Source organism: Hesperophylax consimilis, chromosome 2 (assembly GCF_061612785.1).
Source record: "Hesperophylax consimilis isolate HC1 chromosome 2, BYU_Hcon_1.0, whole genome shotgun sequence".
Classification (NCBI taxonomy): domain Eukaryota; kingdom Metazoa; phylum Arthropoda; class Insecta; order Trichoptera; family Limnephilidae; genus Hesperophylax; species Hesperophylax consimilis.
The window spans coordinates 14,915,981-14,936,475 of record NC_142837.1 but is presented as its reverse complement, the minus strand read 5'-3'; the positions used below and the strand labels follow the sequence as shown (position 1 = coordinate 14,936,475).

General features: G+C 33.7%; 1 protein-coding gene across 1 annotated transcript in view; it reads left to right on the top strand.

The window, feature by feature from the left end:
* The window catches only part of LOC149425722 (gonadotropin-releasing hormone receptor-like), a 627,687-nt gene that overhangs the window by 362,451 nt on the left and 244,741 nt on the right, over window positions 1-20,495 (top strand). The window contains exon 4 of the mRNA XM_089646095.1: window positions 19,329-19,482. Coding sequence (XP_089502221.1) covers window positions 19,329-19,482 — 154 coding nt within the window. The remainder of the gene's footprint in view (window positions 1-19,328; window positions 19,483-20,495) is intronic.

Genomic DNA, 20,495 nt, shown 5'->3' with positions numbered 1-20,495 from the left:
TACTCAAGTTCAAAGACCGACTGTCCGTATTTTATCCCTTTCTGTCGGAATGTGTTTACTCAAGGCCTATAATCTATCCCATGTTGCTAGTCTAGACAAAAAAAATTTAGAGCACGTTCGTTTATTATTTATCGTTTATTTATGTGGATATTCAAAACATCACAACCTGAGGGTATATTTACAATCTCAGATATGAAGCCATTAATAGTTACTCCTTGAGTGCGCCCATTAAGATAGGAGACCAGCTATCGGTACAAATCCCCGTGAATTCCCAGAGCTAGTAGTTTAGATAATAGAAGACTGTGATCAATTTTATCAAATGCTTTGGAGAAGTCTATATAGATTACGTCAAATTGGATTTGATCATCCATATATTTTGAAATATTTTCAGTGAAAATTGCAAGATTAGAGACAACTGATCTTTTTTTCATGAATCCATGTTGGTTAGCAATTATTACAGACTGGACACAGTCATACAGTTGTTCATGAACAATTTTTTCAAATATCTTACTGAATATCGGTAATTTAGATATTGGACGATAGTTACGGACTTCATTTTTCGCCCCAGACTTAAATACTGGTGTAATATGAGCACACTTCCAGCGATCCGGAAAGACACCTTCTTTCAATGAGGATTGAAAGAGCAGTAATAGGGGCTTCGAGATTACCTTGCTACACATTTTGATAAAGAATGCCGGAATTTTATCGCTACCTGCACCCAATGAGCAAAAGATAGTATCAATTATTTTTTCTATTTTTTCTTTGGAAACTGATACCGAAGATATGTTAACTTGATTGTCTACGTGATAATTGGTAGAATGAACATCGGAAACAGTTTTGTGATTAAAAGTTGAGACGAAGTGTTGTGAGAACAGGTTGCATATTGCGAAGGGATTCACGGCAGTTATGTCACCCAGTTTCATAATATGCGGTAAACCAGAGTTATTTTTCTTTCCTTTAATACAGGTCCAGAAATGTTTCGGGTCACGGGATATATTAAGTTCGGCGTTTATTATAAGGTGTTTAAGACATTCCCTAGACATTTTCTTTTGCCTTGATCGAAGAACACAAAATTCACGGTAGTCCAAAGGATTTCACCACTTTTTCCACATTTTGAACACTTTATATTTTTCTTTAGTGAGTTTTATCAGGGCTGTATTAAACCAATAAGGATAAGAGTTGTTAATATGAACTTCTTTTGATGGGACGTTCAAACGAATAATTTCATTTAAAATAACATAAAAACGGTCAATGGCATTATTAGTTGATAGGTTTAAAAATTCTGCATCCCAATCAATATTATTGAGGATGTTATTGATCGTTTCAAAATTAGCATTCCTGGAGAGATATATTGTCCTATTGTTGTCCACCATAGGGGTTTCCAGAGCTAAATTGATGTCGAAAATAATGGTTTTATGATGTTTACATTCAGGTATGAGATAATCATCAGTATTATACACATTAACAGGGAACGAACTAAAGACAAGGTCTAGGAATGTACGGTAAAAGGTGCAGTATTGCGAGAGATCAGTAAAAGAAAGGGTATCTGATAGTTTGGAAATAATTTCAGATTGATAACCATTCATAATTTGCATACTGTTACCGTTACCAATAGACCAGTTAATTAGTGGTAAATTGAAATCACCTGATATGACGAAGTGATCGTCGTGGTAAAGTTCTCGAAGTGCACATAATTTATCCATGAATTCATTTATGCTTTGAGAGTGATTGACTCCTGGTGGTATATAAACACAACATAAATGAATATTTTTGAAATTCTCAATCAAAATAGTCACCCAGATGTCTTCAGCACTCGTATACCAGTCATTTTGTTCGTGAGCTTTGAGGTGCTTCTTCAACGCAATTATTACTCCACCTCCTCTTTTTTGCTCATTGCGATCGCGCCTAAATACCAGGTAACGGTTGTCAAATAGCTCTTCACTAGCAATACTGTCTACAAGCCAAGTTTCAGTTTTCATAATAATATCATCGTTGTTATTGGTAACATTAAAATAAAATCTATCAGTTTTAGAACGCAGTCCAGTCACATTTTGATAATATACATTCAACATTTTAGTACATTTAGTTGATAAAATATAAGACTGATAAAATAGTTGCAAGCATGTTCTAGTAAATTATAAATATTAGAGTGGTGTTGTAGTAACGCAAGCAGAGTAATTGTAGGATAATTTGGATTAAAGTTGGTAGTATTAAAAGAGTTAGTTGTTAATATTATACAAATAAAGAAAAACCAGTACAAATGATGATATTTTAAAGTAGGAAAAAAGATAAGGTAGATAGGAAAAATAAATTGATAATAGCTTATAGTCACACGAGACGATGCTAAATCTAAGAAGATTATCAGCAAAAAACCTGAGTTACGTCAGATTCCAATGTCACCTGAATAATGGGACTAGTTTCATTTTTGCGTATAAATATTTTTCCGTATTTTATCCATCAGAATTTAAAGTTTTTATCCTTGCTTAAGTCTCTCACTGTCTTGAAGAGCGCACGGGTTGCAGCAGTCAGATGCTCGTTGACATACATTTTGGAGTCCCCGGGAAGCTTCAAATCACTTGAGTTGAGACTGCCTTTCTTCCTTATAGCAGCAAGAAAGTTATCTCTACTGCGGCTGGCTGTGAACTTTACTACAATTGGACGAGTAAATTTAGGATTTTCTCTGGGTAATTCCTTGACCCTTGTACGAGAGATTCCATCAATATCATTTGGGAGAACATCAACACCTGCCTTAGCTCCTAGCAATTTTATGATATCTATTAAATTTTCATTTCTTTTTTCCGGTATGCCAATAATTTCCACGTTGTTTTTTAATGAGGTTTGCTCAAGACGGTTTAATTTGGACTATACCAGATTATAATTAGTTTGAAGTTCATTGTTTTTGACTTCGAGGTTATTAATTTTGGAGTGACACTCTCTTAGCGCATCATTCATTGTTTTTAATTGCATAAACACTTTATTAATTTCTTCTTTAATTTCGTCCTTAAACGAAATTAGTAAATTACCAAAGTCTGGCTCTGAACCAGCCTCGGCAGCGGGGCACTCCACGGCAACATTACGTTTTGACTTAGTACCCGCTTTAGTAGGTAGAACAGACATTATGAATAGGTACTGAACTGTCAAGGTTATGAAACAATGAATTGTAGCACTCTGTAGAGTCAACGAAATCACACGATCACTTACGATGTACAATATACAAGTGGAATAATTAATTAGGCAACAACTTTTTGTAGAATTGATCACTTTTATAAGCCCAAATAAACATTAAATTAACAACGATTTTACAGTCGACCACTTGGTTCAAGAGTATTGTTAAGATTCTGATTCTAGTTAAGATTCTTCTTGCTCAAAGAGATTATCGCTGAAAGTCTTCACACCATTACTATTCAGATATAAAATGGTGTTTTAGATTTTTCCCCATTCTGGGATTTCAGATAGTGTCATCCAATCAAACACTTCATATTTATCAAACGAAACAGACCACTTTTTCAGATACTCGGAAGCTGTATTATAAAATGCTACAGCTTCCTCTTCAAATCTTGAAATCAAAACTGTTGTTTCAGGAGTTGGATTCTCATTTTTAAGTTTGTTCATTTGGATTTTGGTTTGCATGCCAATAAATTTGGCAGATTTTTTTTTTTTTTTTTTTTTTTATTGAAAATTTTTTTGATACATATATATACAGGTACATACATAATAACAAAAAATAAAAGAGAGTAACAAAAAAATCCCACAAAGGCGAGGCCTGTGCGTGGGCATTATTATTTGTTTGTGGATATTTATAACAGTGGTTTAAATAAAAATAAAATATTGTACATGGTGATTGATTTTACCGTAATTTCAGTTACAATTAAAATTCCAAAAATATTTAAGTGCTCAATGAATATTAATTGGTACAACAAGTATTAATTGATACCCCAAACACATAGCAGACTTTATTATATATCTACTCTTAAAGCTAATTAATTGTAAGTATAATTAATGGCTTTGTTAATAACTTATAAGAAAAAAATATCTATTTTGGCTGTTTTGAGCCAAGTTTTGATATATTTTTTATATGAATGAAGATTTTGACGAGTGGTCTCTTTAAGGGTTGAACATACTGAATTATAGATTTTTGGAGCAGTAAAACTAATGTGTCTCTGGGCCAGTCTAGTTTTACAGTGGGGTACAACATACTCACAGGCGCCACATCTTCGACTGGAACAATTAGAGTTTTTAATAAAATTGTTTGGGTGCTTGTAGATAAATTTAAGACATTGAAAACTATAGGTTTGTCTAAGGTCCAAAATATCGGTTTCCCTAAACAATTGTTTGGAGGGATAAGATTTACTTTTCTGGTACATAATCTTAATTATTGATTTTTGGGCAATTTCTAATGGTTTGAGATGATTATTGTAACTTCCTCCCCAACCAATTATACCATAGGAAATAGATGAATGAACTAGTGCATCATAAACTAATTTTATGGTTTTTATATTAAATATATTACACATTCTTTTAAAAATATAATTTAAATATCTCAGTTTGTTAACAGTTTTTTTCTATATGGCTGGTCCATTTTAGTTGAGAATCTATGGTTACACCTAAGTACTTAATATTTTTTCCTGATTTCATCTCTTTACAGTTTGAGCATGCGGTAGGGTTACAATTTACATTATGAAATCTTAAATTAAGATTAGTTTTGGGAGCTGACTTCAGTGTGTTATAGAAAGGAATACAGAGAGTTTTTTCATAATTTAAAGTAAGAAGGTTTCTATCTAGCCACTCTTTGACAATAGTAATACATTTGTTAGCCTTATTAGTTGTGTCTTGCCATGTATTTCCTTGGACTGTTATTGCAGTATCGTCAGCAAATGAGAAAATATTACCAGGTATAACAATGTTACATAAATCATTTATATAGATTAAAAAGAGTAGCGGCCCTAATACAGTCCCTTGTGGAACACCGTGTTTTACTGTATCAAAATTGCTCAAACACATTCCAATTTTTGTACATTGTTGTCGATTCGAAATGTAATTTTGTAAAAGCATGAGACATTTATTTTTAATTCCAATGTTGGATATTTTATTTAAGAGAGTACTATGGTTGACTGTGTCAAAGGCTTTCTTTAAATCTAAAAAAAATGTTAGGGTTTTAATATTTGAGTCTAGGTTAGAATAAATTCTATTGGTTAAATTAAATATAGCATCGTCAGTGCCGAGTTTGGTTCTAAAGCCATATTGGTTAGCTGATAGGAGTGCATGAGATTCCAGAAAATCGATGATTCGTTTTTTTATACATTTTTCTAATATCTTGGATAATTGAGAAGTTAAGGTGATTGGTCTGTAGTTTTCTGTTTTACATCGAGGTCCTGATTTGTGTATTGGAATGATATTCGCAAGTTTAAATAAATCCGGGAAAATACTCTTACTGATACATGCGTTAAATATATGATGTAGTGGTTTGATTATATGTGGTTTTATGGATTTAATTGTAGCATTACTTAAGTTATCAGGACCATTTGCAGACCTAACGCTTATGTTATCAATATGGTTTGAGATTTCAACTTCTGTAATTTCCATGAATTCAGATAGTTCAGAGGTAGAATTTTTAGTCTCTAAATAGTCTGAGAATACATTCTGAGAGTGTAAGCTAAGAGAAGGGTTATTGTCTATTAGGGTAGATGCAATGTTTGTGAAAAAGTGATTGAAATTGTTTGCAATATCTTCAGCATTCTCTAAGATTATATTATGTTCGGTTACAATTTTTTGGGGAATTTTGTGATCCTTTTGTTTCCTGTTTGAGATCTCATTTATGATGTTCCATGTTTTTCGTGAGTCGTTTTGTGCTTTTTGGAGTAGTTCAGAATAGTACTTTTGTTTGCATTTTTTTATAAGAGTATTAAGGTAATTTCTATATATAATATAATGGTTCCTTTTGCTGTAATTTTGTGTTTCATTGTTGGTTATGCAATGGTTTTCGTAAGTTTTGTAAGATTTGAACAGTTTATTTCTATGATGTATTGATATTATTAGACCACGTGTGATCCATGGTTTTATGTGTCTATGTTTACTTTTAGGTGGTTTTCTTTGTTCATAACATTTTTCAATGTGGTTTTGAATAATTTCATAAAAGTTATTTAGAGACATATTAGGGTCGTTATTAGAAAGGACCGAATCCCATGTTTCGGTTGTTAGTGATATGTCTAGTGATAGGTAATTAATTTTTGTTTTTATTTCCTGCTGGTTATTGGGATCGATGTTTCTGGGAGAATTTATAACGCAATGACCGTAGAAGGTGGGATAGTGGTCTGTAATGTCAATTTTTAAGGTAGCAGATCTATTTGGGTATTTTTTTTTTGCTTTCAGAATTATGTGATCAAGACATGAATCATTAGGATGATTGGGCCTAGTAGTACTGTTCAGGTAAGATAGGTAACCTTTGGTGTACAGTAAGTTTAAGTATTCGTTTGCAGATGGATTTAGTATTGCGTTTTGTATATTTATATTAATGTCTCCCATTAAAAATGAAAAATCAAATTGATTTGAGCTATGTTCGTCAATAAAAGTTTTAATTTCGTGTATGAACAAATTTGTGGATAATGAGGGAGAGCGGTATGCTGACAAAATAGAATACTTTTTTCCTTGAGAGGTAAAGGTTGCATGAACAGCATTTGAATATTTGAAATTTGGGCTGACAATGTTAATATTAGATATAGAGTGTACATTATAAAATATGGTAATGCCATCATGAGAGGTGTGTCTAGCTGGAATTGAAAAAGAAATATAGTTTGGTAGGCTGAAAGGGATACATTCGCGCATTTGCGTTTCGGTAAGAGATATAAAATCAATTTGGAAAGATAACGAGTTTAAAATGATACAGAACTCATCAAAATGTTTCCTAATACTTCTGATGTTCATATTTAGTACATTGAAAGATGTGTCTTCGAAGATTGAGTTTAGGTCTTGATAATTTTCGCATTCATGGTTTTCCGGGATGCTATATACTTCTAAGGAGGCCATTTTTATTGAGTCCGGGAGGTATCCAAAGAAGTTGTAGAAGTGAGGCACGGTTACTGGAGTGGAATGTCGCTCGCATCTTTGACATATATTATTGGTGAATCCTTATTTTTACGGAGAAGGACGTTCCCGTTTTTCGTCCACGCATATTGGTATGCCATTGATTTTGTTGCTCTCGCTAGCCAGAGTAATTGCTTGTTTTGTGGCGTCAGCTTTTCATTTATGTAGATAGGGTTTATCGAGGTGGAGTGATTTATATCTTTGGCGGAGAAATATCCCGCTTTCTTTTTTTGGGAAAGGATCCTGTCTTTCAATTCTTTTGTAGCCATCTTTATTGTTATACATTTCTTTAGTGAGTTGGTGTAAATGTTTATTATGGAATTATTATTTAGTAAATCTTCACACCCTATTTTTTTAAAGATGCATTCTATAGGTATTTTAGGATTTTCTTCTTTTTTAGTTTCGATTCCGTTGATTTCGAGCGATGTTTCAAGGCAATTTTGTAGAGATTGATTTACAACAGATTTTAAATTTTTGTTTTCTTTTTCCACTTCCTTAATTTTTTTGTGGAGTTTATTTCTCTCTACTTCATAGTCATCGATTTTTAGTGAAAGAAAGTCAATGGTCTTGGTGAGTTCGCACAGCTGGTTCTTGAGGTTTTTTACATCTTTTAATTCAGCAGAGAATTTTTTTTCTATAATTTCCGACATATCTTTTTTTAAGCTATCGATGTTTTTTTGGTTTTCAATGTTTTGATATGCTATTTGAGACATTATGTCTTTTTTCATTACGTCCATTTTTTTTTCTAGGAACTGTATAATTTTATCTTCGCTATCCAGAATGGTTGTCTTGCCTCTGGTGCTGCTCATTGTGGATTTTTAAAAATAAGTTTATTGTTTAATTAGATGCTCTATTTTTTTTTAATAGGGTTTCAAAAATATCACACGTTACAATGCAGATTAAAATTAAATTTAAAAGAACAAAAAAAAAATGCGGTTGAAAAAAAAGCAGCAAAGTTTTTTTTTTTTTTGGAAACTGTGGGGTTTGAACTGACTTCCCGTATTCCACGGAGAGTATTGGCGAAACGTTTATACCACCAGGCTACTGACCGCCTGTGACGTATCGATAAATAATTATAATATTAATTGTGAGGGCACAGGTCCGTTTGTATTTGTTGTAATAAAAGGTTTTGATTGAGTTTGCAAGCCGGTCACTGTCACTTCAAATTGTCACTTTAATCACTTAAAATTGTAATGACTAGGCCGTTTAGACTTAACTAAATTGGATGAATCACTTCACTGGTTTTACAGGTAAACACCAACCGTCGGTTGTTTGATTTTGGTGAGATTTTAACTATGAATTTGAGCGATTTTTGTGGAGCGATTATTTGACGTGCGCACTGTTTTAAATGTTGTTGATTATGATTATGATATTGATTATATCTTTCAATCAGGGTGTTACGCGTTTTGTTTAATATTTTTCTGATTTCAACTATAGACACCTTGTTCTTTTCAACGCTTTTTATATTATTGAAGTGAAACTTCTTTACGCGCGTTATGCACTTTCGAGGACCGGAGTAAAACCGACTCATGACCGTCACGAAAAACCGTGATCATTTCGCTATAGGAGCCTAGCTAATATTATATACCTAGTTTAGGTCACTCTCCAAACTCAGTTTCGCGGTCTAGAGGCAGATCGCCCGACTGTCGTCGTGAAGAACCGAGGTTCGATCCCCGCTTTAACTAATTTTTTTTTCTTCTTTTTGTGATTTTTTTAATACGAGGAAAAGTGATAAAATGCTTTCGTGCTGCGACTTTGTCAGGCATACATATAAGAAGAGATCTACATGATTTGTTATAATGTAGTAAAAAATTACATAAATTTGTTAATTTTAACCGAGAGTCTCCCGAAATGTCTAAATCCATTTAGTGAGACTCTAGACCGGCAGGTGTTCACTTGAGTAATTGGCTAGAAGTAACGGTCGGTACCTATATGATATTTTGGTCGAAGTATAGCTTACAAATCGAGCCGGTAGAGTCGCTCGGTATTTTGATTAATTATTTTTATTTTGAATCATTAAAATTACTAATCAAGGCCAATAACGCGACTAATTACCTTCGCAGACGTGCGTGATAAGTTTTTTTAGTAAAAAACACAGCCGTAAGTGACTTTTTCAAAATTTAGAAATGTTTTTCAAATTGACTGTTCAAACACGATAGATCTTTTCCAAAACGGACAAATATACGGAAATATTTTGAAAAACGACAGATATGACTTCACACTGCCGATATATCTTCGATTCGACCCTATATAAAGCGTTAACGAGACGTTATGTGATATTATTCATTTGCCGTGTTTGAAAACGAAAAATTGCGCGGGACAAGTTAATTGAGGAGTACACGTTGTATACGCGGTTCTCGTCGCGCGAGATACCTCTCCTCGTGGTCTAGAGCCAGAACGTTCGACACTCGTTATGCAGGACCCGGGTTCGAATCCCATATTTTTATAACTTTTTAATTTTTCACATGCTACTTATAAATATGTCAATATTAGGAATCTAGTTAAACGTTCATTTGTTAACAACACACCTATAAATAAATTTATGCTTTTTAAAACTATAATGTACAGCATTCTGAATAATAATAATATGAAATGAAAAGAGAGAGAAAAGAATACTAAAAGTTTCAATTCCGTCGTGCGTAGGCTTGCCACACACTGTATTTTTTTTAAACAAACTCAAGTTTGAATGCAGAAAGAGGAAATAAATTTCACTGATCGGACTTTTAAAGAAATCTGAAATAATTTTAGGTGGATTTTCTTCCGAATCGAAAAAACTTTTGAGTGGTGAACATAGTTTCAGGATTCTTTCAACCGCGGGCATTAATGATAACCATCTTGTTCTTGAGTATAACAAAAGAGTCTGATGATTAATATTAACATACGAACAGAAATCTTTCAGCTTCTCTGTCCTAACAGTGTATATTGAAAAAAAATTAAATATTTTGATATTTATTAAATTATTTCTATACGGCTGGCATTCAAAGAGCGACTAACTAGCGGCGAAGCGGCGCTCTCGTCTCTCTCTCTCCCCCCCTACCTGCCACCCACATGCCGCCTGCGTCCGTCCAACGGCACTTCATGGGCACTTCACGGCACGTACGGGCTATGGGACGCACGGAAAATTAAAATTTGCATTTCGAAATTTCAATCGGGACATTTAAGGCTTTTGTCGGGACGTCGGGACAGATAGCTCAATAAAGGTGACAGTCCCGATATATCGGGACGGATGGCAACCCTAGATATGTATAATCTATTAGGAAATTTTACTTCATGGTTACTGTTCCACTAAAATATTATGTCCATCACATGTTTTATAAAAAAATGAATATGACCCCGAATCGGTATTATTACTGTAAACCCTACAGAATACCTTCCTCATTTTATTCGATAGGCTAGCTTTAGACTTGTAAGATTTTTCGTAAATTTACGACTTCTAGCCAATGGGCATATTGGATTTTCAAAATGCAATATGCCCATTGGCTAGAAGTCGTAAATTTACGAAAAAACTTACAAGTCTAAAGCTAGCCTTACGCTATCCATATATTCCGCAATTGAAACACGCTTCAATAACTTCCGAGTATGTACCTACGTCCCTTTAGAAATGATTTGACCACATCGAGGCTTATCGATGGTGCTTATATTCTTGTTTGATACAGTTATATGAAAATAAGCTTTGCATGACCATTGGTCAACACTGTGTCTTAGATGAGTTAGATGTCTTAGACTCGGAGAAATATAAATAATGGTCTTATGTTTAATAACTCCCGATAAGTACTAGATATATTACTCTCATCGGGTGTGTTTCCTGACCTTTGGAAGTATAGTCATTTGACGCCTATTTTCAAAAAAGGAAATAAAAGCGAAGTAACAAATTATAGGCAACAAATTATTAATAATTCATAATGTCTTCTTGTCCCAAACTTTTCGAAAGCCTAGTACTGGACAAGTTGATATCTCAATTTAAACGAGTAATCTCACCAATTCAACATGGATTTATTAAAGGAAGATCAACGCTTTCCAATTTAATATTATACACTATTGATATGGTCAATGGCTTTAACACATCATATCAAACTGACTCCATATATACTGACTTCATTAAAGCATTTGATAAAGTAAACCACAGAATCTTAATACGTAAATTAAAATTGTTGGGAGTGAGAGGGAGCATGTTTGAATGGTTTAAGAGTTATCTGTTGGGAAGGTACTTAGCGGTAAAGTTGTATTCATTCACTTCTTACAAATTTGCGGCATCAAGTGGAGTAACGCAAGGATCTCATCAATATTATTTTGTTTTGCCCAATTTTTGGTCCAATATTATTTTGTTTGTTTATCAATGACAAAGTAAATATTTTTAGCAAAGTCAAAGTTCTGTTATTTGCCGATGATCTGAAGATCTACAAAATAATTTAAGATGATCGCGCTATTTTGCAGTCGAATCTGAATAAAATATTTGCTAGGTGTTCAGAAAATTATTTGCAACTAAATATTAAATGCCAGATTATTAGTTTTTACAAAGGTAAAAATCCCCTTCATATTTCTTATATGATTAATGGCGCTAATTTTCATCGAGTTTCATAGATTCTAGATCTCGGTGTCTTATTCCACGAAAGTCTACAGTTTAACTTACACATCGATGAAACTACAAGCGATGCAATGAGAATGCTAGGTTTTATTTTGCGAATGGGGGCAAAGTTTAAAAATATGTTAACTTTAAAACATCCATATTGCTCATTAGTACGAAGTAAATTAGAATATAATTCAACAGTATGGTCACCGTTCTACAAAGTTCATTCTCAAGCCTTAGAAAAGGTACAAAATAAAATTCTTCTATACATCAATTCTAAAATGAATATTTCCATCGAATTTATAAATTATAATAACTTACGTACCGGAACCAGACTTCTCAAACTATCAGTTTTAACAGAGTTCGCTGTCCTAGTTCTTGTATGTTCAATAGACCTTTTTTTTTGCAAAACTGAGTTATGAATGCCAATATGTTCATTTGCCTATTGCGCATTAATGAAGCTCAAAAAAACCATATTTTTTGGTTTTTAAGTGACATTTTAAGCATTTTTCGAGTGCCAATATCCACTCACGGAATAATGTTTCAGTTCTTATTTGTTCAATCTCTTGGATATTGAACATTCAAACACTCAAAGTTATGAATATAATATTTTTTTTAAATTCATAGATATTTTTTCAACATCCCGCCGAACGTTGAGGTCTTGAATGTTCAATCTCCACTGTCAACCAATCAGGAGCCGGCTAGTTAAAATGTGCGGCCATGTTGATTTTTGGTTGTTTTCTAACAACTAAATTGCTCCACTAAAAATACGTTTACTTGCGAATATATACTGTTATTGAACTAAAAAATGACTTCACCGACTCCAAAATCAATAAACTTTAGAACAGTAGCTCAACTAGAAAGGTAAGTCTTAAAATTATGTCATTTATAGGCTTTTTCACCATATTTTACATGTACTTCTTGAATTTGCTAGGCAAATATACAGGTGCTTCATTTATTATTTATTTATTCAATTATTTATTTACAAACTTTACAAATTTAAAAAATAGGACTTTTGCCTAAAATGAGTAAATAAATTATATTAGTGCATTAAAACTTATTTTTATTCAAGAAATACAACAAAAGAGCCAGGACATGGAAATGTGCAAAAAGTCGACTGTCCTCATAGTCTGATTGAAAGACATCTCCGACACATATTAAGTCCGTTATCACTGTTGAGATCGCTGATGAAAACGAAGTCCAAATATTTCAATTTTGAATTCATTCAATTAAAAGTTTCTGATTCTTTGTTTATTTTAGTCACATAAAAAACAATAAACATATTCTTATGTAGGAACTACAATAAAACCAACTAGGCAAACGACTAACAATAATAATGTAATGTTAAATAGCGCACACCCATAACCCAAATCGCGGGATATTATAATTTTAGGATTTTAAGAGCTAAAAGTATTTAAAAAAATAATATTTTACTCACGATAATCAACATAAATAATAAGCTCACGGCAAATAAGACCTTCCGAAAGAAAAAAAAAATCTTTCTTAAGTAAGTAAACTTTAAAAATTACATTTATCAAATGTAGGTAACGAAACAATAAAAATAAAACAAATTTTCAACTGAAAATTGAACTTCAATAGTTTTACGCATCACTCGGGATTTTTTTTATGGAATACCGCACACAGTCTCAACTGCTCCCAACCATCTGGAGCCAGTGAGACTATGGAATCCCCAATTGGGGTATATTAGTATATTGTGAGGCTGAAGGTAGTGTGGAGGGGAAGGAGATGGAGAGGAGAAAGAGAGAAAGGAGGATGAAGGAGAAGAGATATGGTATGTGAGTATCTATTCAGATCTGATCACCAAACACGGCTAAAGCCATTTCAATTCTTATGGTGGTCTTTACACCATATCTTCCTCTCTGGAACATGCCGCAAATAGACTATATGTTATTTTAAATGAATAATTTGTGAAAATAACATAAATGAGTCAAATAAAATTTACTTGCGCTCGCCGGGATTTGAATCCGCGACCTCCGGATTTCTAGTCAAGAGTAACCCTATACCATGGAGGCCGTAATACGTACGATGTAAGAATATTTCACATCACGCATGCATCGACAACCGATAGTAGTATATTAGCGCTAGGTACCTTTGTACTTGTGCATTGTTTTCAAACTTCCAAAATATTCGATGATTTATTTAGAGCTGTTTTTGTGAAAAATCAACTCAAGGACTCTGTTTGTATATTTTAAAGTAATACTTTAAGTCAACTACTAATTAAGATAAAAGTAAAGTATTTGAAATCTGAAAATCACCCTTTATATGCAATTTACCACTAATTGGCTAATTGAACAAAAAATACCTCAAACTTATGGGAGCCGAATTGTTCAATCTCCAGACGATATGTTCAATATCCAAAATAATCATTCATCATTTTCAAGCCATGTTCAACGTCCACCTTTAAAGTCATAATATGGGCATATTATAGCTTCAATCTTCGAAAAATGATCTTTAATAATTTCCTGTTACACATATGTATTAAACGAAATGACCAAAATAGAGAAGTTTTTAGAATTTGCATGTAAAAACAAAAAAAAACGTCTCCTGTAAAATTTGCTAAATGGTCTATTGAACATACAAGAACTAAGGCAGCGAGTTCTAATTGATATTTTATTTTTATTTAAAATTATCAAATCTCTCATTGACTGCCCTAAATTATTGGAATTAATTTATATGAATATACCTGCCAGACAAAATCGAAGCAAAGACACTTTTAAATGTAAGAATAACCTCAATACTAACTTCTCTATGTAGTCACCAATTCCAAGAATTCATCACCTTGCAAACAAATACTGTGAACTTATTGATATATTTGGTGTTAATAACTTTGTGAGTTTGAAAAGGCAACTAATTTCACACCTATTTCCAAGTTATTAACTTGTATTATTTATTAGCTTTTAAAAAAAGTCTCGTCTCTATACCTTCCAACGTTAAACTCATATACTGCTTAGTTTATTTGTTATTTATTTTTCGGACGCATATTAATTACTGTATGCATGTACGGTCATACATGATATGTTTGATACTTTGATTTACTTTACCATTTCAAGTACTATTATTTAAATCCAATATTTACGGCTTTAGTATTTTGCCATTACCTATTGGTTTTTTTCTCTATAGATACAACAGACATTATTTTTCTTCTTTTTTTAAACATTTGTTTTATAATACATATTAGTATATTACATAAATTATTACGAGTAAATTATGTTTAGCTATTTTATCCATGTACTATGTTACACTGACATACGTATACTGTCAATTTACCATGTAAAAACCCGATAGGGCGTTAATGAATAATAAAATAAAATGAAATAGATAATTGTTTTCCAGGAAGTTTTAAGACTTTTGCATAAGGCATTTCAAATATTTTGGAAAAAATGGGCGATGGAAAAATATTTATTAGTATGAAAAAATTGTCGATTGTACACCCTCTTTTTTGATACCTCTTGGAATATTTGTCTCGGACCGCAAGTTTCTTGTGGACGAAATAATAGAAAAGGGAACGGAATGTTACTATTAGAGGATGTAACCAGTATATTGACAAGTCCTACATTGTATTCGATACCCTCTATGTTCTTTCTTTCTGAAGCCTAAAACTCCACGGCGAATTGCACATTTCACGGAATTGAACTCGCAACCTGTGGTCGGTAGAGCGGTAGAAAAGGTATATATCCAAACAACCTCTTATTTAGTGGTTTGAAATCGATTATTTTAGCTTTTGTGGGAAAATCCCAAATGCAAGGGACTTATATAATTTTCTCAAGCTAAATCCGGAAACTGAACTTACTTTGGATACCTTAGTATTCTCCGTTGTTTTAATTTTTAAGTTTTAGCGTATCAAAAAATTAAGAAATAAAAGTTGATAAAGCATAGTATTTTTTTATTATATTCATTTTATATTATGAAAACAAAAAGGACATTGGTTTCAGTGATAAAACGATATACAGATATTTAATATTTCGAGTTGGGTTTCTATGACGTGTTTCCTTGTAATATCTAAAACGTGGTATGTATATTTTGTAATTACCGGGTTACGTGTGCAGCGTATTCGTGTGTTTGTGTGTCAGTGTATATATGCATGCGCATTGAACAGATTATATCATTGACGTGGTGCTCCTTTTAAGGTGATGATAGTATCCCGCCTTTCAAATGCTATTTAAAAGTTTGTTTTGCATTCAGAGCATTATTTTATTTTATTTAAAATATTATAAAGCTTATGGGCAGTGAATCCGAAAAAATGTCTATGATAGAAGTTAGACAAATATTATTGAATGTATGCATAGCACGGTTAATTGGGGAATTTGATTTGCTATTCGATTAGGCCGCTGATTTGTGTCGTAATTAAGCGTGCGGAAAGCGTTGCATGTCTTGAAAGTCTCAAAGATATGTTACAATTATTTATTGGCACAAGTTCGGTACGGTCAACGTTATTGTTTAATATTCTATATATAAATTTTAAATCAGCTACAACTCGCCTTTGTTGAGATTGAAATAAATCGTTCAAAGTCATTGTTGAATTTTGAGGTAAGATATTCCTCTTAATTTGTTTTGAATACGTTCTATGCTATCGATCTACAGCTTACATATATTGTGGATTTCAAATAGGCAAAGCATTTTCCAGCGTTCATCTGATTAATGCGAAGTATAACATTACGGCTGTACGCGGATTACTGAACACTTAACTTATACGTAGGTATCTTAAAACCAAGCATTGTATAAAACCTACGAATAATTGAGTCATTGCACTTATTAAATATAAGTTTGCTCTCAAGGTAAACGGAAAAGTATTTATATTTTGTTTTAGAGATATATAAGCATTATAATATGACAAGAGTACCAATTGCCTCCAACTGTCTGGAGCCAGTGAGACTATGGCATCTCCAATTTGGGTATGTTATGTGATGGGAAAGAAGAAGGTGGGGCAGTACCTGTTTATTAAGATCTGATCACCAAAAGTTTTAATTCCGAATCGTGGTCTTACACCAGGGCGATACTGAGAGTATCTTCCACTCTGGAACGTTCTCCAAATATACTATATATTATTTTCAATGAGTATGTTGTGAAATAAGCACGGAAGTTGAACCCGCGAACACCAGTCGCGAGCCTTACCCCTTTAATTCTCTATATATATTATTTGGCACGGTGTTTTGTGGAGAGCAAACACATATTAAAATCATTCGCAATAGTCATAATTTTGTCAAGTATCAAAACGTTCTAAAAACCAGGAAGAACTTTAAGAATTGAAAAGCTAGTTACAATGATCGTTTTCGTTAAGTAAACTCCACTATTTTTTTTTCTAATTAGGTACGATTTCGCCGTACCTAATAGGTAAGGTACTTATCCACGTCTTTTAAAAAAAAAATTGAAGCACGGTATTTAGACACACCACACGAACGCACGGTTTTACGTAAATAATTCAATGACTCTTATATTATTACAAAACTATAACACACAAAATTTTGGTTTAAGCACTGAATGTACAGATTTAAATGACTTCAACAATCGAAAATAATTTTTTTACGATTTCTCTTAGGTATTAAAATGAAAACGACCTACTGAAAAAACAGAAATTACTTCATAGCATGAACACAATTAGCATTATTTACTATGTCAATGATGAATGAGTATTTATGTTGCTTAATTAATTATTATGAAAATGTTTAATCAAATCATTCCGCTGTGCTGAAGGATGGTAATTGCATTTTTGATTTATTTGCACCTGTTTATTTATTTAGTTTACAGTGTTTAATTTGTGAATAATTGTTTATTCATTTGGTTTATTCGGAACTCTAAAAAAGCATTTTCAATACCTATGAAAGTGAAAAAAAAACACTTATTTTACCGATCCACCGTCCCTACATGGATTTTGAATTTTTTTTTGAAAAATGACGCCTGAAGTTGACTGATGCGAAAACCAAAGCTATCATGTACACGAGGAAATGGAAGAAGATACCTGACTTCAACATTGAAACGGGAGGACACGTCATCGAATGGAATGATGAAGTCACATATCTGGGCCTAACCATGGACTCGCACCTCAACTGGAAATCTCACCAAACCAAGGTGCACGCGCGCACGCGACAGGCGATCGGCGCGATGAAGTCGATTTTCAACAGACGAAGCCCGCTACTTCCCACAACCAAACTCCTCATTTACTACTCACTTATTCGCCCGGTACTGTCTTATGCGATTCCCGTATAGAGCAGTATCTCACACACGGACCATGCGAAACTAAAGAAGCTTCAAAATCTCTGCATTAAAATCACATGCAGCACGAGACACAGAACAAACCTGAAGAGACTCCTAGAGTAGTCTCTAACAAACTGAGTACATAAGTATATATTTACATAAAAACAAACACACACCTCAAAATGCAGGACTTCATATTCGGATGTTACTGAAGGCCGCCTCTGTTTCAAGTTGACAGAGGCCGTTTTCTATTATGGTTTTCTGCGATTTGCCATGTCTCCACAAGCGAATGTAGAGGAATTCCCTATAATAAGGCGCAGCTGAATTTCCCTTTCGTTTGTACTATCTCAAAATAATACAAATAGACATGTATGTAGTATATAGCCGCGGTCGGCTGCTGGTGATTTATATTTATTAACGGACATCGTTCAAATTACAAAATAATAACACGAATAAAGTTAAATGAAAAATACAGGAGTAGACAAAGGTACATGAAAGCAAAGACATATGGTAGATATAATATAAGAAAATAAAGTGACAAGACAAATAAAATAAAGTGATGCTGAAGCTGAATAATATGCTGCTACAAAACATGCAATTTTAGTAGGGTTCTTAGGTAATTTTTTTCTACCAAGAAAACACAAGACCTCTAAGTCTAAAATAGTCAGGTAACATTTTAAACACGCATATGAGGTAAAAATTGTGAGACGCAATTATACCGTTCTATTTGTATAAAGAAAATGAACTTTAAATTCAGTAAATTTAAATGATTCACCACTTCATGGAAAATAAGAATCTATAAAATAAATACTAAGAAAAGCCCTCTCAATTTTACGTAAATGTGAATTTTATTTTTAAATGTCGGCATAATTACGGACACGTATAATATAATTGTGGATCATAATGGTAATAGTGCCAACAACGCTTCATGTGTGCGTTTGGAAAGGGGTGAACGCTTTAGCGTAAGCGAAGACGTGCAGTAGCATTGGTTAACAACATCACCAACATAAGTACCCATAGTAAAAATGATTGACGGCATATCTCCTTATACTAAGATTTTGTGTAGAATTTCCAGATCATTACTAATATTGGATAATAATAAATTATATTCTATCATGAGCTGTGTAGCGTAGAATCTCATATATGCCATTTAAAATAATAAATACTAATGGTTTAATATTTTAAAATACTACGGACACGATTGTACACCAAAAACGCAAAAATGTAAGCCTTTCATTTTAATATTACAACCAGTTTTTTAACATTTTTATTTTAACTTCGAATTATATTTAACACTCCGATGCGCGCGCCGTACCGCGTGGAGATTTTGAATCTTTATCGTTATACCGATCGTTGAAATTCGACAACCTGAGCACAACACAAATTCAAACAAAACAATAAGATCAAGATGCTACAGTTGACGATTTGACATTAAATCCTTATAACATTTTGTCGTTTTAATTTCCAGATATAAGTAACCCCATACAAGGCAGTCGCCTGAGACTGAGACGATCGGATATCAGAAACATAGAGCGCGCCAGGAGCAGAACCCTGCGCATGACGGTGACCATAGTGACAGTGTTTGTATGGTGCTGGATGCCATACATCGTCATGACGTTGTGGTAAGTGTACCAATTTACTATTACGTACGTTTCTTTCTATCAACTTAGTTTTATTTTATTTATACATGTATAATAAGTAATGGGTGTCGGTTTGGTTTTACCCACCACATTTTATCAATTTTTTTTTTTAATGCTTAACTTTACATATTTTAAACATTATTTTACAATATGTAAATACAATCCAATAATTGCCGTGCTGAGGCCCTCATATTAAAATTTAAAAATATTCAATAAACAGATAATATGATATAAAGCAAAATAATATACAATAATAAAGGCAGTAATCGAAAAAAAAGGTTGTATATGATGAAGCAAATTTTTCGATTCGGGAGGTGGTATGGGTACCGCCTCCCGAACCCGGGAACCATTCATTGGACAACCATACCTCTGACATAGGTCAACCCAAGCGGTTTGCTACGTTTGGTTACTTTGGTGAGCAAGGGTGCCCGGTTCAAGGGGTGGTATGGGTACCGCCTCCCGAACCCGGAAACCATTCATTGGACAACCTTACCTCTGACATAGGTCAACCCAAGCGGTTTGCTACGTTTGGTGACTTTGGTGAGTAAGGGTGCCCGGTTCAAGGGGTGGTATGGGTACCGCCTCCCGAACCCGGAAACCATTCATTGGACAACCTTACCTCTGACATAGGTCAACCCAAGCGGTTTGCTACGTTTGGTTACTTTGGTGAGCAAGGGTGCCCGGTTCAAGGGGTGGTATGGGTACCGCCTCCCGAACCCGGAAACCATTCATTGGACAACCTTACCTCTGACATAGGTCAACCCAAGCGGTTTGCTACGTTTGGTGACTTTGGTGAGCAAGGGTGCCCGGTTCAAGGGGTGGTATGGGTACCGCCTCCCGAACCCGGAAACCATTCATTGGACAACCTTACCTCTGACATAGGTCAACCCAAGCGGTTTGCTACGTTTGGTTACTTTGGTGAGCAAGGGTGCCCGGTTCAAGGGGTGGTATGGGTACCGCCTCCCGAACCCGGAAACCATTCATTGGACAACCTT